The 27,022-nt window shown below is 48.8% G+C and overlaps 1 protein-coding gene across 2 annotated transcripts in view; it reads left to right on the forward strand.

The window, feature by feature from the left end:
* The window catches only part of ISM2 (isthmin 2), a 46,392-nt gene extending 21,873 nt beyond the window's left edge, over positions 1-24,519 (forward strand). For both annotated transcript variants that reach the window (XM_045015511.1, XM_045015512.1), the window contains exons 2-6: positions 12,267-12,530; positions 15,466-15,787; positions 19,173-19,313; positions 20,089-20,166; positions 21,454-24,519. In XM_045015511.1, coding sequence (XP_044871446.1) covers positions 12,267-12,530; positions 15,466-15,787; positions 19,173-19,313; positions 20,089-20,166; positions 21,454-21,971 — 1,323 coding nt within the window. In that variant the 3' untranslated portion in view covers positions 21,972-24,519. The remainder of the gene's footprint in view (positions 1-12,266; positions 12,531-15,465; positions 15,788-19,172; positions 19,314-20,088; positions 20,167-21,453) is intronic.
* The last annotated feature ends 2,503 nt before the right edge of the window (positions 24,520-27,022 follow it).

Raw genomic sequence — 27,022 nt, forward strand, 5'->3', positions numbered from 1 at the left:
TGCTACTTTGTTCCGTCGGGGGGGGGCGGGGGAGGGGAGAGAAGAGATTTATCTCGCCCAGTGCCTAACTCTTTGGTGATGCAGATCATAGAATCATAGAATTCAAGATCAGAAGGGACCATTATGATCATCTAGTCTGACCTCCTGCAAGATGCAGGCCACATAAGCCGATCCACCCACTCCTTTAGCAAGCGACCCCTGCCCCATGCTTCGGAGGAAGGCGAAAAACCTCCAGGGCCACTGCCAATCTACCCTGGAGGAAAATTCCTTCCCGACCCCAAATATGGCAGTCAGCTGAACCCCGAGCATGCGGGCAAGACTCTCCAGCCATACCCCCTGGAAAAAGGTTAAGAATATCATATCATTGACCCATTGTACTATTTACCAGTGTGGCACTTAATTGACCTATTGACTAAGCCCGTTATCCTATCATACCATCTCCTCCATAAACTTATCTAGCTTAATCTTAAAGTCATGGAGGTCCTTCGCCCCCACTATTTCCCTCGGTAGGCTGTTCCAGTATTGCACTCCCCTGATGGTTAGAAACCTTCGTCTAATTTCAAGCCTAAATTTCCTGACTGACAATTTATATCCGTTTGTCCTCGTGTCCAAATTAGCACTGAGCTGAAATAATTCCTCTCCTTTCCTGGTATTTATCCCTCTGATATATTTAAAGAGTGCAATCATATCTCCTCTTATCCTTCTTTTGGTTAAGGAAAACAAACCGAGCTCCTCAAGTCTCCTTTCATACGACTGGCCTTCCATTCCTCGGATCATTCTAGTGGCCCTTCTTTGTACCCGTTCCAGTTTGAATTCATCCTTCTTAAACATGGGAGACCAAAACTGCACACAATACTCCAAATGAGGTCTCACCAACGCCTTATATAACGGGACTAGCACCTCCTTATCCCTACTAGAAATACCTCGCCTAATGCATCCCAAGACCGCATTAGCTTTTTTAACGGCCACATCACATTGCCTACTCATAGTCATCCTACGATCAACCAGGACTCCTAGGTCCTTCTCCTCCTCCGTTACTTCCAACTGGTGCGTCCCTAGCTTATAACTAAAATTCTTATTAGTCATCCCTAAATGCATAACCTTACACTTCTCACTATTGAATTTCATCCTGTTACTAATACTCCAGTTTACAAGGTCATCCAAATCTCCCTGGAGGATATCCCGATCCTTTTCCGAGTTGGCAATACCTCCCAACTTGGTGTCATCCGCAAACTTTATCAGCCCACTCCTACTCTTGGTTCCCAGGTCAGCAATAAATAGATTGAATAAAATCGGACCCAAAACCGAACCTTGAGGAACTCCACTGGTAACCCCCCTCCAACCCGACAGTTCCCCCTTCAATACTACCCTCTGCAGTCTCCCCTTTAACCAGCTCCTTATCCACCTCTGGATTTTCATTTCGATCCCCATCTTTTCCAATTTAACCAGTAATTCCTCATGCGGTACCGTATCAAACGCCTTACTGAAATCCAGATATATTAGATCCACCGCATTTCCCTTGTCTAAAAAATCTGTTACTTTCTCAAAGAAGGAGATCAGGTTGGTTTGGCACGATCTACCTTTCGTAAATCCATGCTGTAATCTATCCCAGTTGCCATCGGCCTCATGCTCCGTAACCACTCTCTCTTTTAAAATTTTTTCCATGATTTTGCATACTACAGATGTTAAACTAACTGGCCTGTAGTTACCCGGGTCACTTTTTTTCCCCTTCTTGAATATAGGAACTACATTAGCTAATCTCCAGTCAAACGGTACAATCCCCGAATTTAGGGATTTATTAAAAATCATTGCTAACGGGCTAGCAATATCACTCGCCAATTTCCTTAATATTCTAGGATGAAGATTATCCGGGCCCCCCGATTTACTTCCGTTAAGCTGTTCAAGTTTGGCTTCTACCTCAGATACCGTAATGTCTACCCCATATCTTCATTCCCATCGGTCCCTCTATCACTATTCCTTAGCCCTTCATTAGCCTCATTAAAGACCGAGGCAAAATATTCGTTCAGATATTGTGCCATTCCAAGATTATCCCTAATCTCCACTCCATTTAAAGTTTTAAGCGGTCCCACTTCTTCTTTCTTGGTTTTCTTCCTATTTATATGGCTAAAAAACCTTTTGCTATTGGTTTTAATCCCCTTCGCTAGGTCCATCTCCACCCGTCGCTTTGCCTTTCTCACTGCTTCCCTACATCCCCTGACCTCAATAAGGTAGGTTTCTTTGCTGATCCATCCCATTTTCCACTCCTGGTACGCTTTCTGTTTTTTCTTAATGACCCCTCTAAGACGCTTGCTCATCCAGCTCGGTCTAAAACTGCTACCTACGAGCCGTTTTCCCTTTCTCGGGATACATGCCTCTGACAACTCCTGCAACTTCAACCTGAAGTAACCCCAGGCGTCATCTGCCTTTAGATCCCTAAATATGTTAGTCCAGTCCACTTCCCTAACTAGTCGCCTTAATTTAGTAAAGTTAGCCCTTTTGAAATCGTAAACCCTAGTCTCAGATGCAATATTGATTATCCTCTCATTTATTTTGAAACGAATTAGCTCATGATCACTCGAGCCAAGGTTGTCCCCTACAACTATTTCCTCAACAAGGTCCTCGTTACTCACCAAAATCAGATCTAAAATGGCATCCCCCCTCGTCGGTTCAGCAACCACTTGATGAAGGAATTCATCAGCTATCACGTCTAGGAAAAGCTGAGCCCTATTATTATTACTAGCATTTGTTTCCCAATCTATATCCGGGAAGTTAAAGTCCCCCATGATCAAGCAGTTCCTATTAGTATTTACCTCCTTAAAAACATTAAAGAGCTCTCTATCCGTCTCCAAGCTAGATCCCGGCGGTCTATAGCACACCCCAATCACTATCCCGGGTCAGGCTCTGGTAGTTTTCTTCCCCAATGTGACCATTGCCCAGACAGACTCCGTATTATCCATTGCATTGCTAGTTATTTCATTACATTTCACCTCATTATTGATGTACAATGCTACTCCCCCACCTTTACCTTTGCATCGGTCTTTCCTAAACAGCACATACCCTTCCATACCTGTACTCCAGTCATGGCTACCGTTCCACCATGTTTCGGTTATTCCTACGATATCCGGTTTCAATTCTCGGACCAGGAGCTCCAGTTCCTCCATTTTATTACCTAAGCTTCTCGCATTGGTGAACAAACATCCTAATTTTTGCTGATGGGCTCCTCTCACTCTTTTCACCCAACTCGGTAGGGACACAGTACTACCAGTATGACCTGTAGATCTAGTATCCATCCCCCCCCCTCTTCCTTACACCTAACTGTCCCCCTCTGGCTATATCTGTTGTTATCTTGTTGTTCTCACTCCCAATGTATAAATTTGGCGTGGAGAGCACCAGGACCTCTCCCAACCGTCTCCCCCCAGTGTCTAGTTTAAAGCTTTTTTAATCAGATGAGCCAGCCTCCCTCCTAGAAGTCTACTTCCTTCCCTACTCAGGTGGAGCCCATCCCGTGAGAACAGTTGTCTGTCCCCAAAAGCCTCCCAGTGCCCATACATCCCAAAGCCCTCCTTGTAACACCACTCCCTCAGCCAACTATTAATCGTCACGATCCTCTCATCCCTTTGGCGCCCTTCCCTAGGGACAGGTAGGATCCCACTGAAGATCACCTGAGCCTCAATTTCCTTAAGCGTCTTACCCAACCTGGCATAGTCTCCCTTGATCCTTTCTAGCGAGAATCTAGCAGTGTCACTCGTTCCGACATGAAGGATGACCAAGGGGTTCTTACCTGCTCCTCTTAGGATCCTTTTCAACCTCAGGTCCACATCCTGTATTTTAGCGCCCGGTAGACAGCACACCCTTCTGTTCTCCGGATCGGCCCTGGTCACAGGCCTGTCCAACCTTCTCAGTATGGAATCCCCAATCACGTAGACCTGCCTTTGCCTGGGGATAATGCGGTCCTCTAACCTATCCCCCGTTCCCCCTGGTTGCAAGCTCCTTCCATTCCTATCATCCCTTGTGGTTCCCCTTAAGCCATCCTGTATCCTCCCTGGGCCCAAACTTGGTGCTGCCTCCATAGACTCCTCCCCTCTTTCTATGGCACTGGCCGCTCGTCTCTTTTCCCTTGGCCTCCCACCGTCAGCTACCATCTGCTTTACCCCTTCCTCATTCTCCAAACCTTCAAACCTGTTCCTTAGCTCTATTTCCCCCTCACTGGCTCTCCTTTTCCTCGGCCTGCTTCTCACGGTCACATGCTTCCACCGCCCATCTTCCTCATCCGGCTGTGCCCCCTCACTGGCCTTAGCCCCTGCTTCCCCCTGTAAGATGGCTACAGATCAGTCCAAGCAACAGCATCCAAAGTCTACTCTAATAAGGGACATAAGTGACTCAACCTACTAGGAAGAAAGGTCTTCTCTTCCACCTCCCTCCTGTTCAGGATCTCAAATTACCAGGTCCTTTTGGCCAAATATGATTTTACCAACTATAATAAGTTTTTGGAATTCAAGGACAAGCTCCCTGAGGATGATGGAGCCTGCTTCCAGGGCTTAGTGGATGAAAGCAGGCTGATGGCCAAAATTCCACCCCAAGCCACACTGGAAGCAGCAGGTTCTGCTTCTAGGAGGATGGCTACAGCCATAGTTATGAGGAGGAACTCATGGTTGCAATTCTCAGGTTTCCCTAGAGAGTTGTGGAGTACCATCCCAAATCTGCCCTTTGATATTATCAACCTCTTTTATGAGAAGATGGTGGAGTCTCTCAATTCCCTTAAAACAAAAGTTCAATGCTTCGCTCACTGGGCTTTTACATGAGACAGAGGGGTATAAGGCAAGACCACCTTTTCAGCCATTTTACCACCACTGTCCTCAGGAGCCACCACGCACCAGACAGAGTTTTATAGACCCAGGAGCCCAGCCTCTGCAACATCCACCACCACATCATACTCTAACCCCCAAGTGAAGAGTTTCTTTTGACAGGACTGTTGAGATCCACATCCCCTTACTGATGCCATTTCATTCCTCTCCCCTAATATTTGGAGGCCACCTTATGAAACTCGCAGAAAAACTGGAGGGCCTTACCTACAGATACATGAGTATTAGAGATTATTCATGATGGGGTTATCTGATGGTTTTTCTGGTATCTCCTATTCACAAACACTCTTCTCAGTTCCTTTTAAGGGACCACTCTCACGAGATTCTACGACAAAAGGTGAACTCTCTTCTCCTCAGGGGAGCCATAGAAAGGTTTCCACCTCAGTATCAAGGGAAGAGATTCTGCTTCCTGATCCCCAAGAAGAATGGGGGTTGGAGACCAATTCTTGATCTGCGACAGTTCAACTAGTTCATTTGAAAGCTAAAATTCCACATGATAACCTTGGCATCAATAGTTCCCTCATTAGAAGACTCGGCTTTTGACATGAAAGATGCATATTTTCACACTGACATCCACCCAGCTCACAGAGTTCAAAATCATGCCCCCCGCACCCCCCCATCAACAGTTACGTGTTGCCTCTGCCTTTGCGTGGGATATTGTGCTGAAACTTGGCCAGTAGGGATTGCTTCTGATATATACAAACTTTTTTTGATTTCAGAGAGACACCCACTCATCCCCCGACTATTTTGAGAAGATCACTGAGTTGTTGGGGAGATAATTTGGTGAATGGAAAATTAAAAAATATGTCTGATGGCCTATTTCAATCCTTAAAATATTAGAGTCTGGGCACATTGGTATTCCAGGAGCTCAATGGCCACTGTGTGCAATATAGGGATGGTGGAGTGCCCCTGTCTAGTTCCTCATTTGAGATTAAGGACGCCAGGTGTGTGTTGTGGCTTGGAATTGAGGCAGGGGATGTTGGTAGAATAGCAAAAGGAACTAGTGATTCCAGAGGACTTTATGCTTGGTAAATGGGTGAGGGGTTTCTTAAATCTGGCCGTCTCTCAGCCTATCAGCTCTTTCCAGGTCTCCTTCAGCAGGATTATGTTACCCCTGTGAGAACCAGAATCTGAATTTCCTGAGTTGGTGAGGGTGTAAAATCTGAACCAGGCAGTATTGGCCAGTGATAGGGCAGAAGAGTGGGAGTCAGGAGAGCTGGGTCTTCTCCAGGCTCTATCACTGTGATTTCTTGTGTGATGGACACTTCCCTGCATTGTGCCTCAGTTTCCACATATGTAAAGTGGGGATGATGATCAGGGCTGGCTCCAGGTTTTCTGCTGCCCCAAGCGGTGAAAAAAAAAAAGCGCCGATCGGTGGCACTTCAGCGGCAGCTCAATCACGCCACTCCATTCTTCGGCAGCAGTTCGGCGGCGGGTCCTTCACTCCCTCTATTCCTCTTCGGCGGTAGCTCAAAGAGGAAGAGAGGGACTGAGGGACCTGCTGCTGAAGACCTGGACGTGCCGCCCCAATAGCGGACGGACAGCCGCCCCTTTGTATTGGCCGCCCAAGCACCTGCTTCCTTAGCTGGTGCCTGGAGCTGGCCCTGATGATGATGCCTACTTGCCTTTGTTAAGCGCTTTGAGGCCTACAGTTGAAAAGCCCTATAAAAGGGCTGTGTATCACCAGTGTTTTACTGACGTGACTTTCTTGCAGTGCTGTGTGTTACTGTAATACAAGGTTTAATGTACAGTTTGCTGAAAACGTAGTGCTCATGAAAGATGTGCTATTGACAGAGCTAGCAACAAGAGTCTCTTTATCCACAGAACAGGTTCATTTTCTGTCACATTACCCTCTGTTGGTGCTTCAGCCTGTGGCCTATTCATCCTCAGCCTCTCTGTTGAGAAGGGCTAACTGTGATGCTGATCTTCATGATGTGGATGCTTTTCTCACTCAGAGCTGGACTGAGAGATTGCAGATAGCAAATAGCCCTCAGAGGGTGAAGACATTCACTGACTGGTCAGCAGCCTAGGAGTGAAAAGCACTCAGACGCTGCGGTGGTTTAGTAGTGACTTATTCCCAATGTCTTGAGCCACCTAGCAGGGAAGCCCAGGGTCGAAATGGCTTAGCGTGATGCAAGTCAGGATCCAGAAACAGAAGGGCTTGAATTCCAGAGCAAGCCGCATTGGGGAGGAACCTTGGAAATACCGACTGCACTTCATGTCTGGTTGGACTTGGCCTTTCCTCTGAGCTGTTTCAGCTCACGGGTGTGGGGTGAATCTTGTGAAATCTATACAGCACCTCTTTGTGGTGCCTGCTCTCAACTAACTCGTGGCCCTGGCCCACTGTGGAGTGGGTGGTGGTGGTGATCCAGGGGCTGGCTTGTTGCATTTGGTAGGGGCTGGGGGTAGCAACATTCCAGGGGCCACGGTTTTGCGGGTGAAAGCTGTTTGGGGCTGGGGGTTGGAGGAGAGAGGCAATCCATGGGCTGGGCTTTGAGGTTCTCCTAAGTGGTTGGAACTGATTGTTCTTTGTGTTTTGAACCCAAACCTCAGAGTGTTAACCCCCCCCGGACCAGAACCCATTAAAATGTCCTCTGAATCCTTGGCAGTAGGACCCACCATGCCCTGCTGCTGCACAGCCCTAGCTGACTTGGGAGAGTTAATGGAGTTGCCACATCTGCTTGGCGAATATAAAAAACTCCTGTCCTGCCTTTGTCCCCCCTTTCCCACAACGGGATGTCAAATCAGAGGGACGGACAGACCCCAAACAAAACCCTGGAGCCATGGATGTCTTAGATTGGAGTCATTGCTTGCCTAGGGCAGTGGCATCAGAGCTGGATCAATTCAAACAAAGCTCTGGACCTAATATCCATCCTCCCTGATCATTCCTCCAGGACAGAGCAGCGACTCTCCCCACACATAGAATATTCACCCAGAACCCCCCTCCAACCTGTACTCAGGGGCCCATCTGGACAAAGCTATCGCAGTCTCTGCCACAGCCAGCTCCACTCTGATAAACAGCAAAGGGACCAGCAGTGTCCCCACTGCTCCCTTCCTTTCTCTGGGGGCGGGGGAGACAGGCACCAGGCCTTTGATGTGCAGGAACAGGCCTGGCTGACATGCTGTATGTGTGCTCATGTAAGCCTGGCCTGGCTCCAGCTCTCTTTGAAGTGCTCCAGTGATCAGGATGAAAGGGAGGGGAGTCCCTCCCCAAACCATCTGGTCCTAATTGCAGGTAAAAGTGCTGTTCTGTCTCCCTGGTGGGGAGGGGAGCTTCTCCCTCTTTGTTAATCCTGCAGCTACAGTCTGGGCTCATGGAGGGGAAGGAGGGTTTGGTGATGCCCGGGAAGAGAGCTAGAAACAAAGGGGGTTTTAGGCTGGGCATCAGGAAGTACCTGCTACCTGCGAGATGCACTAAGCTGGGGAATCAGGCAGGGTGGAAGGCACATAGGTTGGAAAGTTAAATCCTAGACCACTGGAGAACCTTCTGTAGGGAAGCCTGCCTTGGTTGAGCGAGGACTGGGGTGCAGAGAGCTTGACAGGTTGTTCCCAGCTCCGATTTCTCTGATGCACTGAAGCTTGCAGCCCCTTTGACTTGCACCCTTTAATCCCAGTGTGTGTTGAGCGCAGAGGTTAGTGACGTGGAGACCTGGTTCAAGTGGTTTAATTCGGAGGAGTTAATCCTGCTTCTTTCCAAATCTACCCTTAACCCATCCTGGTCTGGAACCCTCTTGAGAATCAGGCTTCCTGGAAGAAGGCATCAGCACAAGACTGTTTCTTGCTGCAGCTCCCAGACCAGAGTGGGAATGCAGAGGTGAGCACAGTGTGCCTCAGAATGGATAAAAATGTCAGCAGAGTGAGAGCAGGTCAGTTAACACACAGCTTGAGTCACGGGTACCATTTATAAGTAAGTTATGTTGCTTCATAGTCTGTTATACAAGGGGGCTTTAACCATCCATTATCTGTTTCCTACAATGTAAAATGCAGCCATTCGTTTTTAGCAGTTTCTTTTCCTATTGACCTTTAGTAGACGATTTGTTCAAGAGGTTCCTAGAGACAAAGCAGGTGAGGTAATATCTTGTACTGGACCAACTTCAAATAAGTTGTGGATCTAAAGGCGGAGGAGGCTTGGAATTACTTCAAATCAAAGTTGCAGAAACTATCAGAAGCCTGCATCCCAAGAAAGGGGAAAAAATTCATAGGCAGGAGTTGTAGACCAAGCTGGATGAGCAAGCATCTCAGAGAGGTGATTAAGAAAAAGCAGAAAGCCTAGAAGGAGTGGAAGATGGGAGGGATCAGCAAGGAAAGCTACCTTATTGAGGTCAGAACATGTAGGGATAAAGTGAGAAAGGCCAAAAGCCATGTAGAGTTGGACCTTGCAAAGGGAATTAAAACCAATAGTAAAAGGTTCTATAGCCATATAAATAAGAAGAAAACAAAGAAAGAAGTGGGACCGCTAAACACTGAGAATGGAATGGAGGTTAAAGATAATCTAGATATGGCCCAATATCTAAACAAATATTTTGCCTCAGTCTTTAATGAGGCTAATGAGGAGCTTAGGGATAATGGTAGGATGACAAATGGGAATGAGGATATGGAGGTAGATATTACCACATCTGAGGTAGAAGGCAAACTCGAACAGTTTAATGGGACTAAATCGGAGGGCCCAGATAATCTTCATCCAAGAATATTAAAGGAACTGGCACATGAAATTGCAAGCCCATTAGCAAGAATTTTTAATGAATCAGTAAACTCAGGGGTTGTACCGTAAGACTGGAGAATTGCTAACATAGTTCCTATTTTTAAGAAAGGAAAATAAAGTGATCCGAGTAACTATAGGCCTGTTAGTTTGACATCTGTAGTATGCAAGGTCTTGGAAAAAAATTTGAAGGAGAAAGTAGTTAAGAACAATGAGATCAATGGTAATTGGGACAAAAGGTAGATCGTGCCAAACCAACCTGATCTCCTTCTTTGAGAAGGTAACAGATTTTCTAGACGAAGGAAATGCAGTGGATCTAATTTACCTCAATTTCAGTAAGGCATTTGATATGGTTCCACATGGGGAATTATTAGCTAAATTGGAAAAGATGGGGATCAATATGAAAATTGAAAGGTGGATAAGGAACTGGTTAAAGGGGAGACTACAATAGGTCATACTGAAAGGTTAACTGTCAGGCTGAAAGGAGGTTACTAGTGGACTTCCTCAGGGATCAGTTTGGGGACCAATCTTATTTAATCTTTTTATTACTGACCTTGGCACAAAAAATGGGAATGTGCTAATAAAGTTTGCTGATGACACAAAGCTGGGAGGTATTGCTAATACAGAGAAGGACCAGGATATCATACAGGAAGATCTGGATGACCTTGTAAACTGGAGTAATAGTAATAGGATGAAATTTAATAGTGAAAAGTGCAAGGTCATGCATTTAGGGATTAATAACAAGAATTTTGGTTATAAATTGGGGACACATCAGTTGGAAGTAACAGAGGAGGAGAAGGACCTCGGAGTATTGACTGATCACAGGATGACTATGAGCCGCCAATGTGATATGGCTGTTAAAAAAGCTAATGCGGTCTTGGGATGCATCAGGCAAGGTATTTCCAGTAAAGATAAGGAGGTGTTAGTACCGTTACATAAGGCACTGGTGAGACCTCATCTGGAATATTGTGTGCAGTTCTGGTCTCCCATGTTTAAGAAGGATGAATTCAAACTGGAACACATACAGAGAAGGGCTACTAGGATGATCTGAGGAATGGAAAACCTGTTTTATGAAAGGAGACTCAAAGAGCTTGGCTTGTTTAGCCTAACCAAAAGAAGGCTGAGGGAAGATATGATTGCTCTTTATAAATATATCAGAGGGATAAATATCAGGGAGGGAGAGGAATTATTTAAGCTTAGTACCAATGTGGACACAAGAACAAATGGATATAAACTGGACACTAGGAAGTTTAGACTTGAAATTAGACAAAGGTTTCTAACCATTAGAGGAGTGAAGTTCTGGAACAGCCTTCCAAGAGGAGTAGTGGGGGCAAAAGACATATTTGGCTTCAAGACTAAGCTTGATAAGTTTATGGAGGGGATGGTATGATGGGATAGCCTAATTTTGGCAATTAATTGATCTTTGATTATTAGCAGGTAAACATGCCCAATGGTCTGTGATGAGATATTAGATGGGGTGGGATCTGAGTTACTACAGAGAATTCTTTCCTGGGTGCTGGCTGGTGAGTCTTGCCCACATGCTCAGGGTTTAACTGATCACCATATTTGGGGTCGGGAAGGAATTTTCCTCCAGAGCAGATTGGCAGAGGCCCTGGAGGTTTTTCGCCTTCCTCTGCAGCGTGGGGTACGGGTCACTTGCTGGAGGAATCACTGCACCTTGAGGTCTTTAAACCATGATTTGAGGACTTCAGTAACTCAGACGTAAGTTAGAGGTTTGTTACAGGAGTGGGTGGATGAGATTCTGTGGCCTGCGTTGTGCAGGAGGTCAGACTAGATGATCATAATGGTCCCTTCTGACCTTAAAGTCTATGAGTCTAAGTTGTTTTCTCTGATACTAATAGTTTTTACATGGCCGGGTTATCTTGGGAAAGTTCCATCTCAGATTAATTCACCAGATATGAGTGTTGGGCTGGGTGACTTTGTGACCATTAATAATCTTTGCATTTATCAATTTCCAGCTAGAAGTTATCAAATCTCATGCCTCAGGGTGAAAATTGATAGTTTGCAGGGGCTGATCACGGTGGGGGGCGTTTTGGAATTTTCCCTCCATGTAAAATATTGAACAGCTGGGCAGGTGCATTATAGATTTTTGTCCTTCCTCCAAAGAATTTGGTCTCGGACATTGTCAGAAGTGAAGATCCCAAACAAGGTGGACTAGCAGACTGGTCTGGTATGGGCAGGGAAATCAAAATGCCAGATTAGATGGGACAGTGTTATAGCAGAGAGGTGCAAATACTGGACTGGTTTCTGATGTGGCAGAAATCAGGGAAATGCCAGACATAATAGAGCCATTGCTCTGCTCGAGAGTGGCAGGGATATTGGACTAGATGGGCAATTGCTCCGCTTGGGTGCTGCAGGGGAGGTGAGGATAGTGGAATAGATAAGTCGGTGGCCAGATCTAGTGTAGCAGTCAATATGCTCTTTGCTTGTATGACCTGTTTGTTGTCTCAGACCACACTTGGAGGAATAGGGAGATGGTGGGTCAATCAGCCTTGCGTTTGTTCTTAGTAGGCGTGTTTCAGGGACCTGTTCCTCGGCATTTGCAGGCAGCTGCTCACCTCCATAGTGCCTGCTCTTCTGCCCTGTCCCTGGTGTGAGGATGTAGTGGAGGGAGTCCTGAATGGTAGCTGTGGAGATGGTCAGGGTGGGGTTGGAACTGCCATTGCTGCCTCTTTCATTGCCAGGTCTCCACTTCATCTGACACCCGTTTGACGCAGGAAGAGGAGATGCCACAGTCCAACAAGGTTCGGAGCCTGAGGCGAAGCGGGCAGGCTGGGACTCGCCGGCACAAACGCCGATGGTCGTCCCAGCGGGCTGCGAGGAACCAGCCAGTGCCACTCTGGCCTAGTGGTGCTAGCAAGGAGCAGAGCACACCCTTTGTGCTGGACTTACAGAACCTGCCAGGGTTGGCCAATGTTGACCTGAGTGCCCAGAACCCAAATATACAGGTAGGAGCACAAGTCTCTGTCACTGGCTGGACACTTTGGGCAGGAGCAAAAAAGTAATGTGGTTGGATTATGCAAGCGTAGAATCACTTGAGTGGCCGGGGGACGACCTGATTGGGGACGACCTGTCCATCTGCTGTGCGGTAGGGACCAGAAGGGCCCCCAGACTCCCTCCTCTGCACCATGACAGGATTGATTACATTATCTGTACACCATCCCAGACAGCTGGTCTCAGCCTGGATTATTGCCAGTGGTGTTGATTCCACCACAGCTTGCTCTGTCGCCAACAGTTTTTAGGGTAAAGTGCCTTGCAGAGGCCAGTGGGGAGTGATCGTGTGCCAGGGTGGTGGCACTTCCTGGGGCAGTATCGCCACATCTGACAGGAACTCCCTCGCTCCAAGAGGCTTGTGCTTATGGGCTCACTGTACATTTCGGGCCAAACTAATGGGGAAGCAGTGGCAGATTTTTAATGATTGTTACACCCAAGCTCCAGCAGAGAGACACTGAGACCTGCTACAGCTCCCCATCGTTATGGGTGGGAAGGAATCCGAGTGTAGAGGTGGGTGGGTCTGGAATGGATGAGAGAAGGGACCTGGCTCCAGGGTGAAACTGAACAAATGTTCCATTCGGCTCTTATGTTGCCCAATCCAAGTCACCAATTGACTGAAACCGGGCAATATAAGGGGCTGGGGTGATAAATTTTTCCCAGAGTCTTGGGTTAGAGAGGCCAAAATAAATTCCCAGCACATAGGAGCAATGGGAAGCAAACCACTGCCATGGTTAACCTTGTATTGGGGGGAGCCTATTGACAAAGTTCCCTAACCCTCACCCTGCCTGTACAGAGCTGGCACAAAATCCATTGGGGAAGGATCTGCTGGGGAACACTCCCTCAATGTGCTGCAGGACTGGGGGCCGTGTGGGGACTTGGTTGGGCAGAGGGGTAATACCTCCAGCTCAGTATCCAGAATTGCTCTGATCTCCATTTCCTCTTCATCCCTAAAGAGCCTGATTGCTGCCTTAGCTGGGCCCTGGCCGTCAGCATGTGTGCGGGGTGCTGAGACTGTCAGGGGGAGGGCGCTGTGACAGACTAGAACTGGACCCAGGCCTGGGGAGTGCCACAGACAGACTGCAGGGTGGGGTCAGTTAACCAGATGTTTTCTCTCTGGCCTTGTTTGATCTCCTAATTGGAAACCTTTTGTGTGGGGACCCCATTTCCTAGACTCTGCAAGGCTGATACCATATATTTTGGCAAATAATCCTTAGGCACATATAAGCCACACCCATTTAGGACAGGAGATGCTGGCATATAAACTCCTTGCACCAGGGAATGAATGCTGTATAACCAGATCGGCTCGGTCAGGATTCTCTGTACCCCTGGACCCTCTCACTTCTTTCTAGAACTCCTCCCTTTAGAGAGCAAGGATGGGTTCATGGATAGTTTCCTAAGGGGATACAAGCACTGAATTTCTAAGAGTTCTAGCCTATGCACTGGCCCTCTGCAGTCAGGAGAGATTTTCCCCAACCCTGCCTGGCTGGGCTAGCCACTTCCCAAACATGTTTCCTGACTGACCTGCAACACCCCCTGCTAGTCTAGCCCTGGCCTACTCACACACACCTCTGCCAATGTACCTCAATCCTTTCTTGCAGCAACCCCTGCTATTCCAGTCCTGGGTCCCTCCTACCAGCTGTGCCAGGCTGAGTTTTGTACTGTGGAGGAAGGTCTGCGTGCAACTAGGCTGAAATCCACCAAACTCACTGCTCTAGTGATTCAAGACAGAAAATAATCTTGGCCTCTCTCGGAGTGTGGCTGGAGTTTCAGCCCACCCGATCACCTCAATGCTGGTCCTGCTGCTTTCCATTCCCAGAGCAAGGGCCCAGCTAACCCCCAGAGACATCTTACTTTGTAGCACCATCCCATTACTAAACTGCCTCCTCTCTAGATGTGTGGAGGCTGTTTCTATTCCTGGAGGATTATGTTGCTTGACCAACCCCCTGCCTGCCTTGGGCACCTCAGCGTGCTTCACAAACTGTTTACCAAACCTGAATCTCCCCTGGTCTCCTGGGTTGTTGTTGTTTTATGCAGTCTGCCTCCAGACTCTGTGCTGTCAGGTTTTTTCAATGACACATTAAAGCAGGGGTCTCAAACAGGTGGCCCGCGGGTTGCATGCGGCCCCCGGAGTTATTTGCTGCAGCCCGCCAAGCTCCCCGCCCCCCCTGGAGTTATTTCCTGCAGCCGCCTCAAGCTCCCCTCACCCACTGGCCCCCCAGCGTACCACGTCCCCACTCCTCTGCCTACCTCCAGGTGCTTCCCACCGCCAAACAGCTGTTTGGTGGCATGTTGTGCTTTCCATGAGGGAGGAGCAGGAAGCCGCATGCTCAGGGGAGGAGGCAGAGCAGAGGTGGGGCCGGGGTGGGGATTTGGGGAAGGGGTTGGAATAGGGGCAGGGAGGGGGAGGAGTTGAGGCAGGGACTTTGGGGAAGGGATTGGAATGAGGGCAGGGAAGGGGTGGGAAGGGGCAGGGGCGGGGCCTCATGGAAAGGGTGGAGTGGGGGTGGGGCTGGGAGCTGAGTGGGTGCCTTTTGCATCTTTATATGAAAAGGTGTCAGTGATGTGGCCCTCGGGCCAATGTACTAGTCCTCATTGGCCCTCGTGGTGATTTGAGTTTGAGATCCCTGCATTAAAGCCTGGACAAAGTGACTGGAGCCATCAGCCATGGGAGGATTCTAGCAGGGCCTGGCACTGTGTCCTGCACATAGCACAAGCCGGCCAAAGGGGAAAACTAGTTGGAATGTCTAGATCCTGAGTAGGGAGCTATTGGACCAACAGGAAAATCCTTTGTTGCTCTTTAAGGGAGTCCCAGGCAGCTGAGTCAGCCAGGAGCCCTGGCTTCAGTGCTGGCACCTTCCTTATTGCCCTGCTTTGTGTCTGGCTTCCCAGGTAACCATCGAGGTGGTGGATGATCCCCAGGCTGAGATAGAGATGGATTTGCTGAAGGAGACCAGCAATGACTGGTCCCTGACCTCCTCCGAGTGGTTGTCACACAAGGACCTTTTCTGGCCCCTCTTCTGGGAGTACACGGATCCCACTGAGGAAGAGGAGGATGACGAGGATGACAGCCTGGACAGAGGGGAGGAGGAGGAAGATTATACAGCCGAGTATGAGGAAGAGGAGGAGACAGTGCTGAGCGGAGTGGGAGGCAACTGGGACCAGAGGTGGCCGAGTCAGAAGAACTGGATCTTCAAGGAAAAATATAATTATGGTGAGTTATCCCCTGCCCCTCAGCAGATGCCCCCCCAAATTCTGCAGTGGCCACCTCCCTGCCCACTAGGGGCTGGATTGCTGTTAAAGGCACTGGGGGCATCCACCGGACAGCCTGTTCTCATGCAGGGATGTCAGACAGATGGCGGCTTGATGGATTTGCATAAATCTCAGCTTGTGTGTGTTTAAAAAAAAAAAAAAAAAAGGAAGTTTCTAGACCCTATGGTTGTGAAGGAAACTTTCCAAATGTGCCCCAAATGGAACCAAAACAGTGAAGTCTGCCTGAGTCTGCAGACAGACTAGATAAATAACTCAGAGGTGTGAATTGAATTCCCAGCTGATTGGATTGCTAATGCTAAAGCCTAATGAGTACATACATTCAGACTAGAAAAAAGATACAGATTTTTAACCATGCAGGTCATTAGCCATTGGAACAACTTACCTAGGGATGTGGCAGGTTCTCCGCATTTGAAGGCTTTAAATGAAGACTGGCTGCCTTTCCAGAAGATATGCTATAGATCAAACAGCAGTTATGGGCTCCATGCAGAAATGAGGGGGTGAGGTTCTCTGGCCTGTGTTATGCAGGTCAGACTAGAGGATAATGGCCCCTTCTGGACTTAACGGCTGTGACTCTATGTATCAGAGGGGTAGCCGTGTTAGTCTGGTTCTGAACCAGACCGGTTCTGAACCAGACCGTGTTAGTCTGGTTCTGAACCAGACCGTGGTTCTAGTCTGGTTCTAGTCTGGTTCAGTCTGGTTCTGAACCAGACCGTGTTAGTCTGGTTCTTTTTCTTTGCTGCTTCTGTGACTCTATGATCTTTCAATCTCAGCATTAACTATCTTATGGCTGATGGCTCCAGCAGATAGAATGGGGCAGAGGGGGAGAGTGAAGTGAGAAAGACTGAATGTGGCATTAAGGTACTGAACAAATAATAAATGATCTAAAAGTTGAGTTACTACAGCAAGGCTGTATTCTAACCTTGATCCTGTGCAAACCTCCACTGCCATCAGTGGGAGGTGGTTGTGGATAGGGGACTGTGCAGTCCTAAATGTATATCCAGCCCATGGACTATCAGTAAGCATGGAATTCATCCCTCCCCACTGAATGAATTTGAGCCCTGGTGTAGTGGTTAGCGCAAGGAGACTGGGCGCCATGACTCCAGGGTTCTGCTCTCAGCTCTGAGAGAGAGCGTGCCAAGGTAGGAATTAGGGCTCTGGTTCTGCTCCTGGCTCTGGGAAGGAGAATGGTCTAGTGCAGGGGTTCTCAAACTGGGGGTCAGGGCCTCTGAGGGGGTCGCAAGGCTATTACATGGGGGATAGTGAGATGTCAGCCTCCACCCCAAACCCCGCTTTGCATCCATCATTTAAAATGGTGTTAAATATAAGGGGAGGTCGCATTCAGGCTTGCTAAGAGAAAGGGGTCACCAGTACAAAAGTCTGAGAACCACTGGTCTAGTGGCTAAGACTGGGAGTCGGGACGTGTGCACTCTGTTCCCAGGAAGTACCTCCTGAGAAGGGTGCCAGCGAAGGCAGGTGCGGCCACCTGCTGCTGCCCCGACCTGGAAGAGTGCCTGCATTTCCGGGTTGTCAGGAGAGGCATCAGTGACAAACCCTGAGCAATTAGAAAAGGGGCAGAAGGGGGCACTTCAGGGACGGTTCAGGTCCCCTGGTGTTTCCACTTCTCCCCTACTCTCTGTGTCACAGTGGTGGGGACTGGACGCAGCTCCCTCCAGAACTAGCCAATGTGCTTCCCAGAGCTGGCCAGAGTGGGGGACTGAGAGGAATTGGATGTGCCCACCTCTAGCCTCTCTAGGGCTTGTGGCTGTGCTGTCAGCAGTTCCTTAAGGTACTTACCGTATACATGTGCTCTCTCCCTCTCACATTGGGCCAATGGGAAATCATCACTGAATGGAAGTGTTTCCAGTGGTTCTGCAGGGATCCCTTCTACGCACTATTCAACATTTTTATCAATGGTCTGGAAGCAAATATAAAATCACTGCTGATGTACTTTGCAGGTGATACAAAGATTGGCAGAGGGTAAATAATGATGAGGACTTGACAGTCACACAGAGCAGTCTGGATCGCCTGGTAGGCTGGGCCCATTCAAACAAAATGCCTTTTAATACAGCCAAGTGCAAAGTCATACATCTAGGATCAAGGAATGCAGGGCGTACCTACAGAATGGGGGACTGTATCCTGGAAAGAATTGACTCTGAAGTGGATTTATGGGTCCTAGTGGGCAGGCATCTTCACATGAGCTCCCAGTGTCATGCTGTGGTGAAAAGGACTAATGAGACCCTGGACTGTATAAACAGAGCAATAGTGTGTAGGAGTGGGGAGGTGATTTTACTTCTGTGTACAACATTGGTGAGACCAATACTGGAATACTGCATCCCATTCTGGTGTCCAGATTTTTAAAAAGGATATTAATAAATTGGAGAAGGTGCAGAAAAGTGTCACAGAAGTGATTTGAGGACTGCAGAAAATGCCTTATAGTGAGTGATTAAAGAGCTTCATCAGGTTAGCTCATCAACAAGAATATTGAAATGACTTGATTACAGGGTAGAAGTCTCTTCACAAAGAGAAAATACCAGGTCCTTAAGAGCTCTTCAGTCTAGCAGAGAAAGACATCACATGAGCTGATGACTGGAAGTTGAAACTAAATAAATTCCATGTAGAAACAAGGCACAAATTTTTAACGGTGAGGGTGATTACAAACTACCCAGGGAATTGATGGATTCTCCATTTCTTGGTATCTTCAGATCAAGACTGGATGCCTCTTTGAAAGATATGCTTTGACCGAGCAGAAACTATCGTGCTTGGCCAAAGCCAAGATTATACCAGAGTTCAAAAAAGAACTAGATAAATTCATGGAGGATAGCTCCATCAATGGCTATTAGCCAGGATGCGCAGGGATGGTGTCCCTAGCCTCTGTTTGCCAGAAGCTGGGAATAGGCAATGGGGATGGATCACTTGATGATTACCTGTTCTAGTCATTCCCTCTGGGGCACCTGGCATTGACCACTGTCGGAAGACCAGATACTAGGGTAAATGGACCTTTGGTCTGACCCAGTACGGCCAATCTTATGTTTCTTATTGGGCTCAATGCAGGGATAACTGGGTGAAGTTCTATGGCTGCTAATATACAGGAGATCAAATTAGATGACTTCAACTTCAAAAATCTATAAATCTGTTGAAGTGTTCTCCTGAGCTCTAGCCAGCTCCCCTTTGGAGACAGCTCAGGAGGGCAGGGCAGGGGGAGGTAGGAGCAGGGTGATGTAGGCAGAGGGAAGCCAGCAGGGAAGTCCAGAGCAGCTCCAGGCTTCATTCCCATCTGGGCTTTGCACAAGGACTTTCATGCTTTATCCTTCTCTTGCCATCCCCAGACTATGAAGATGAAGAGGAGTGGAGCTCTTGGTCCCCCTGCAGTGTGACCTGTGGTAGCGGGAACCAGAAGAGAACCCGGTCCTGTGGCTACGCCTGCACAGCCACCGAGTCGAGAACCTGCGACCTGCATCGCTGCCCTGGTGAGCCTATTGTACTCCTCATGCTCTAGACAGAGCCAGTTCTCTGCCTCCCCTAACACCTTAGGGGGCCCTTTCTTAAACTCATTCACCCAGTGGGCCCTGCCCACAGCAAGATCCTGTTTCTGCTGTGGGGGAGGGATGGATTCCCAGCTCGGGGCAGGAGGGTCACTTGAGGAATTTTCCATCTCCACAGGGCAGGGAGAACTTTATCCCTTTCTAACATGATGAAGGGATCTAGGTGGGACTCACTCCAGAAAAGAAACCCATAGGCCAAATCCCTCTGTGGTCCTTGGCCTGCCTCCTAAACCCTTAGAACACTCAGCTTTGTTTTTCTCTGTTTGGATACTGGCTAGTGCTTGAAGGGTTAATAGTTTTCAATTTTTTTATCTGGGCCAGTAAAAATGGCTGGTTCTTTCCATCATGAAGAGAGGGTGTGGCTTGTCATTCCATAATCAGTCATAAGTAGCCCATGGATCATAGATCTACTGCCTAACTTCAAAACTCTGTTACATATGAAGCCTGAAATCCTCATTGGAAGTTTGAGAGCTGGCTCCAACCATCAGGATCCATCGCAACCAGCGATCTTACACTCCCTTAGTATTATCTTCCTTGCAGTACCATCCCGTTGGTCTTCTGTACATAGGGGTAGGCCTCCGTGAAGGTGGGGAGGGGGCAGGAGGAAATACAAGGGTTTGGTGCCCAACCCCAGCCAGGACCTCTGGCCCATCCCTGGAAAGGGATTTATTACTTCTGCTTGTATGTTTTGTCTCCAAAGGAGCAGATGGGGAGATGGTCTTCACCACTGACGAGACGCCATTTGAGGGTGAGAACACCACGGAGATGTTCAACTCAGGTTAGCACGTTTCTCCTCTGTACAATAGGGCCCTGGGAGCTCCTAAGGGATTTCGTGATGCAGCACCCCAAGGAGGAGATGCTGCTACCTGAATGGGAGTGTTCTGCCAAGGGGCCCAGGTTTTGGTGGACTTCAGTGAAATATCCACACAGGCATGAAATGTCAGTTAGCCCTCTCCACGTAGGGACCTAGACATTAGCTTGTGCCAGGCACCATGTTCTGACAGAGGGTGCTGACATGGGCTAGGCATTCCACTCAAGGGTGGCTTCATAACTGGAAGGGTAGAAATGCCCCAGTGGAAGTCCTACCCTGAAGCAAGAGAGAGATTTGGTGCTCCTCACACCTAGGTGTTTTCACAGTCACATGAGTCTATGGCCCTTGTCCATGCTACAGCTACACTCATGTTGGGAAGCCCAGTAACAGCACAGTGGTCTCACAGCCTGGTTACAGTCTGGTTCCATTATGCAGGGTAGGCAGAACCTAACCCAAGTCCCTGAGCCACATTGAACTTTGAGGCAGTGTGAAGCTTTAGCACAGATTGTAGGCATGGGTAAGGTCTCATCTGCACCGGCTGTAGTGGTATGGACACGACCCAGGACTGCATCATGTTCCTGTTGGTGATTTCACTCTGCCATGTGCCCTCCTGAAACAGACCGACGGTGCAGCCGCTCTGGTAGCCTCTCTCCAACAATGGCTGGTGCTGGATGCTTAGAGATTGTGCAGAGCCCACATTAAGCACCTTGCTGTGCAACACTGTCCCATGGAGAGAGATTCTATTCTGACCCTCATCTCTCGATCAGCTGTTGCCCTCAAGCCACAAGGGTTGTTGTCTCTGGCAATCTCCTCCTCTGGTACCAGCTCCTCCATGGAGGCTATTGTGATTGTTAGCCCAGCTGTTGTGGTATAACTCCATTCCCAGGGCTGTGGCTGGACCTCAGAGAGGTGCCCACTGGCAGGGCCGGCTTTACGCCGATTCCCCTGATTCCCCGGAATCGGGCCCCCCGCTGAAGAGGGCCCCGCGCCTAAGGGAGCCCCTCTCCGGGGGTCTTCGGCAGCATTTTGGCAGTGGAGGGTCCGCTCCAGGGGTCTACGGTGGCATTTCAGTGGCGGGGGGGTCCTTCAGTGCCGCGGAAGCCCCGGAGCGGACCCCCGCTGCCGAAGTGCCGCCGAAGACCCGGACCGCCGCCAAGTATTCCAAGCGGGCCCCGCGGGTCATAAAGCCGGCCCTGCCCACTGAGTGGGGAGGTTGCTCATGCTCCCCCCCCCGCCCTTGTTTCTCTCTTCCAGATGTGGACAGTTGTGAGAAGTGGCTGAACTGCAAGAGCGACTTCCTCACCAAGTATCTGAGCAAGGTGCTGACGGATTTGCCCAGCTGCCCCTGCTCTTACCCATTGGAGGCTGTTTACAGTGCTGTGAATCTGCGGGATGAGCGCCAGGGCAAGAACTTCCGCTGGCGGGATGCCAGCGGGCCCAAGGAGCGGCTGGACATCTACAAGCCTACGGCCCGCTTCTGCCTGCGGTCCATGCTCTCCTTGGATAGCACCACGCTGGCCGCCCAGCACTGCTGCTACGACGAGCACACAAAGCTTATCACCCGGGGCAAGGGGGCCGGCGCCCCCAACCTCATCAGCACGGAGTTCTCCCCGGAGCTGCACTACAAGGTGGACATGCTGCCTTGGATTCTGTGCAAGGGGGACTGGAGCCGGTACCATGCTGTTCGGCCCCCCAACAATGGGCAGCAGTGTGCTGATAACCCCACTGAGGAGGAGTACCTCTCCCAGCTGCAGGAGGCCAAGGAGTACTAGCAGAGCTCGGCCGAGTGATGGGGGAGCAGGATGTGGCAGGTCCACCATGTAACACCCCAGGAGCACCAGGGGGCCTGTCTCTCTCTCCACCGCAATGAGAGCCCGCAGGCCACAGAGGCTCTGGAGACGTCCCCTGCTTGTCACTCCCTTGGAAACAAAGCAGTCCGGGGGAGAGGCGGAGCCCTTGGCCCTACACGCAAGTTCCCTGTCAGTGCCAACCACAGGGATTGGTTTTAAATCTGTCTTTTCACAGAGGCATCCCAGTTCCTTTCCAGTTTCCAAGGGGCCCAGGTGATCCTTGCTGCATGATTGGCCCCAGGGGTGCTGTTCTCACCCCACCTACTTCTCTGTGGATAGCATGGGATCCATGCGGGTGACAGCTAGAGGCAATGGAAGGCAGCGGCCTCTGAGGGTGGGGGTGTATAAAGGGAAAGGGTGCAGCTCCTGTTACTTTTCTATGAAGTGTTAATTGCAATCTCATAAGGAGCTCAGGAGCTTATGGTGAAACATTCTTGGCTTCTATTTGCTTCATGTTGCAGCTGTGCTGGTGAAGTTTAATACACCAACCAAGACTTGCTGTTAAGGCAAAGAGTTAGCAGCTTTGTCAGAGACATCTAACCAGGCAACTGTATAAACGCCTGCCTCATCAGGTACTGGGTCTCCTCTAAAACCTGGGGATAGATCCTCCCAGGAGAGTGCTCCTAGTGATGAGTATGTGGTGGGATCTCCCCTGGATCTTACATTTCAGACTTGGAAAGAAAGAGACTGGGAAAGACCCACGTGGTGTTCCCTGGGCTCTTGTGGCTGGGGGATGGGGTAGTGATGCAAAAACATGCCCTCTTCACAGAGTTATTGAGAATAATAAGGCACACCTGCTGCCAGGGCCGGGAGCAAATAGGGACAAACAAGATCTGATCTCCACCCAGAGGGGAAGGAAAAGGAAATGATCCAATATCTGTGTTTAACACCTTGTCCTCACTTCAAAGGGAATGGGCTGGGGGGATTGGTAGAAGTCACATCAGCAGCCCATATGTACACCTGGTTCTCTCTGGCAGGCCAGTGTTGAGGAGTGTCCTTCCATAAGATAGATCAGCAGTTCCCACTCTCTCTCTTCCCACAGCCTTTCCCTGGCTCTGCAGAGTGCGGGAAGCAGCCCTGCTGTTTGTGTCCTCACAATGATGTGCAGAAAGCACCCAAGTCAGAGGAATCTCTCTGCAAGCCCAGACTCTGCCAGGGTGACCAGCTGTGACCAGGGTTTTTTCCCCTGGGACTGGCCAGTGGTTTTGACACTGTAAGACCACATGGGGACGGGAGCTAGACTCCCGCATGTGGATGCTTGCACCGTTGCTGGGTTTTGCTCTTTGAGAGGCTGCGGCTATAGCCAGTGCATCTCCATTGTGTGCACCCCCCCACACACACCCTACAGGAGAGCGAGTGTGATGGATTAGGCCACTCCCTGCAGCTTGGCGTCCGGTTAGAAAGAACAGATTGGCGTCTGCTCTGTTTCTCTCTGGGCACCTTCAAAACCAGGTCCTCTCTTCCTCTCTCTCCACCGTCCCCAGTATTCTGCTAGTCCAGTCCCCTGCGTTCCTGCCTGCCCAGCCGTCTCCCTAGCTTTGTCCCTCTCGTCTAGCAGCAATAGGGAGTGGAGAGTGTCTAGAAGAGCAGCAGCTGCTGAGTGGGAGGCGCTGGTGTCCTGAATAGTCACTCCCCGCCCTTGCCCTCAGCATGTCTTCATTTCCAGGCTCTTGGGGTGTGGTCATTGACTCCAATCCAAGGCTCCCATCCTACTGGGGTGAGAAGCAACACAGGACCCAGCCAAAGGTGCATGCTTCACCCTCCTGTCACCTCGATTAAGAACTCCCCGACCAGGGCCCACAAGTCTCTCATGGACCTGTCTGCTGCTGGGGATGCTCTCTTGTGGCTGAAGCCCATCCTGTGGCCAGTTCCTGTGGATTATTTGAAGGAGCTGAGGTCTGACCCATCCCCTTAAGGTTCTTGTGCTTTGCCCACTGCTGACTGACAAGTGCATGGTGTGCTGGATCACAGTGTGGCAATAGCGACATGTAATGGCCACCTAGGGAAATGGCAAATGTCATTCCTAGGGAGAGCTCCAGGCCCAGCATCTTATGACAGGTCTGGGGTCAAAATAGGTGATGGGAATAAACCACTCTCCATTGTGGGGCAGAAATGTCACTTCCTTCCCAAATGGTATCTTCTGCCCAACCCCCTGAAATGAGGCAGCCCAGCCCCACCTCATCAGGGAACCAGCAGGTATGTCCCTCTGCTTCAGGCACACTGCTCTGCCTAGGCACCCTCTGTCCATGAGCCCTGGGGCTCATGAGTCCTGTTTCAATCTATTCCTGCCCAGGATCTACTGTAGGAGTGAGTATAGTTGGGTGAACCACACACTGGTAGGTCCCAAGAACTGTGCCACCCACCTCTTTAAAACTATATAAAAAATACACTGACACAAATTGTACAAGGTAACATTAGGGACAAAAAGAACGAGGAGTACTTGTGGCACCTTAGAGACTAACAAATTTATTTGAGCATAAACTTTTGTGGGCTAAAACCCACTTCATCAGATGCATGCAGTGGAAAATACAGTAGGAATATATATATATATATATATATATATACACACACACACACACAGAACATGAAAAAATGGGCGTTGCCATACTAACTATAACAAGAGTAATCAATTAAGATGAGCTATTATCAGCAGAAGGAAAAAAAAACTTCTGTAGTGATAATCAGGATGATCTTGCAATAATCAGGATGGAAATGGGCCATCCTCATTATCACTACAAAAGTTTTTTTTCCTCCTGCTTAATTGATTACTCTCATTACAATTGGTATGGCAACACCCATTTTTTCATGTTCTCTGTGTATATATATCCTCCTCCTGTATTTTCACTGCACACATCCGATGAAGTGAGTTTTAGCCCATGAAAGCTTATTTTCAAATGAATTTGTTAGTCTCCAAGGTGCCACAAGTACTCCTCGTTCTTTTTGCTGATACAGACTAACACGGCTACCACTCTGAAACCTATCAGGGACAAAGTGAGATGTTCATCTCCTATGACAAAGGAACAGTGTCAAGTGATTTAATCCCCAAATCTGACCCAAGTAGCTGTGCTGGGGAGGAAAGACCGCCAAATGCTCAGTACCTTTTTTTTCTCCATCCATCATACGCCCCACTACCGAGAATTGAAGCAACTCTGTTTTCCTGACCCTAAAGCTGTCACAGAGAGTCTACCCAGTTGGAGTGCAGGGTAATTACTTGCTCTACATCCAGAGGTGTGTCATTTCCACTGGTGGCAATCAGAAAGCAAATGGAAGTGCAAGGAGGCAGAGCTGGCTTGTCCAAATTCAGCTGGCTGCAGGTCAGGGAGAACTGGGATTTGACTAATGCAAAATGGATACAAGTAGGAGGAAATGCACAGAATAATAACTGTTTCTTTAGCTCATAGTCTGCTGCTACTCATTGACCCCCATTGCATGGGTGCCATACTAATGCTTATCTTAGGTGTCTCCACAATGCCTACTCACATGACTCGGTGCCTTGCCCTGGTTTTTCAGCTCTCCCCAGGTCCACGTTGGCCAATGGTAGCTTCCAGCACCTTTTGGGGTTGACCCCAACATTCCCATGGTTTTGACCAAGAGCCTAGACTCAAATATCTCTTCTGCAGTCTCTGTCGGGGTCTTTATTTCTGGGCACCCATCAGCTTAACCTAACAGGCAGCAGTTCAGATCCTCCCGAATAAAGCAACATTTTTCTGGCAGAGGAAATAAAGAGAAAATCAAGGGAATATGACAAAGAATAGGATCATGGCTACACGAAGATTCCAACAAGCACAGCCGGTTAATCAGACTTTGCTGCAGAATATCGATCAGACAGGATAAAACCCATCCTTGGCAGAAGGTCTGTATAACTGATCACTGTGCATTGTTTCTGTCAGTGTCCCAGTATCATTCTCCAGGGTCAAGGAGCACCCAGGCTGTCAGCTCTCTTTCTGACCCTTCTTGTAATCATTGAACCTTTCACTTCTGGACCATTGTGTTCAGGTCATCAGTCACCATCTGGGCCACTGTCACTAGTGAAACATAAACCAGTGGATTTGCCAAGCTGCCACATATTGGATTATTATTGTTTAATAATTATAGTTCCTTGATACCCACAGACCCCAATTAGCACGGGAGCCCCATTGTGATGAGCACACTGCAGACGTATATCCAGACCTGCCCCAGAGAACTTACAGTCTACGCTGACAAGTGACATATGAAAGGTGGGACGAGAGCTAGAGACAAAAAGACATTAATGGTAGATAAACTAAGGGCCAGCTATATTCCCCCTGTCCTTTAAACCATTGCTTGTTGGCTGGTCTCTTATCGACTTTGTGACAGAAGTGGGTCGTAAGGAGGTGAGGGCAGTGGTCGATGGATCAGTTCTGGGAGAGCATTCTATGTGCAAGGGGCAGCATGGAAGAAGATTTGGAGACATTTGTATGTGAAGCAGATGAATGGGCAGGTGAGATTGTCAATCACTGGTGGAAGGAGAAGCATGTAATCCCTTGTCATTCACCAGTCTCTCTTCTTATTGCCTCTTGCACATCAAATGGCATTGGCCCACTTCAGAGGACTCTTAATCTAATGTAATTGGAGGAATCTTTTTAGCGTCAGTACACAGTCTACATGCTTCTTAAAAAAATGTCTTTTTAAACCTTGTAGAAGCAGCAAAGAATCCTGTGGCACCTTATAGACTAACAGACGTTTTGCAGCATGAGCTTTCGTGGGTGAATACCCACTTCTTCGGATGACTTGCATCCGAAGAAGTGGGTATTCACCCACGAAAGCTCATGCTGCAAAACGTCTGTTAGTCTATAAGGTGCCACAGGATTCTTTGCTGCTTCTACAGAACCAGACTAACACGGCTACCCCTCTGATACTTTTAAACCTTGATACCTTTCAAAAAGGTACACACTCTCCTAGGCAGGGTCTTCGCATACATCCCTTCTGAGATGAGGACTTCAGGATGTTATCCA

This window comes from Mauremys mutica, chromosome 4 (genome assembly GCF_020497125.1).
Source record: "Mauremys mutica isolate MM-2020 ecotype Southern chromosome 4, ASM2049712v1, whole genome shotgun sequence".
Lineage (NCBI taxonomy): Eukaryota > Metazoa > Chordata > Testudines > Geoemydidae > Mauremys > Mauremys mutica.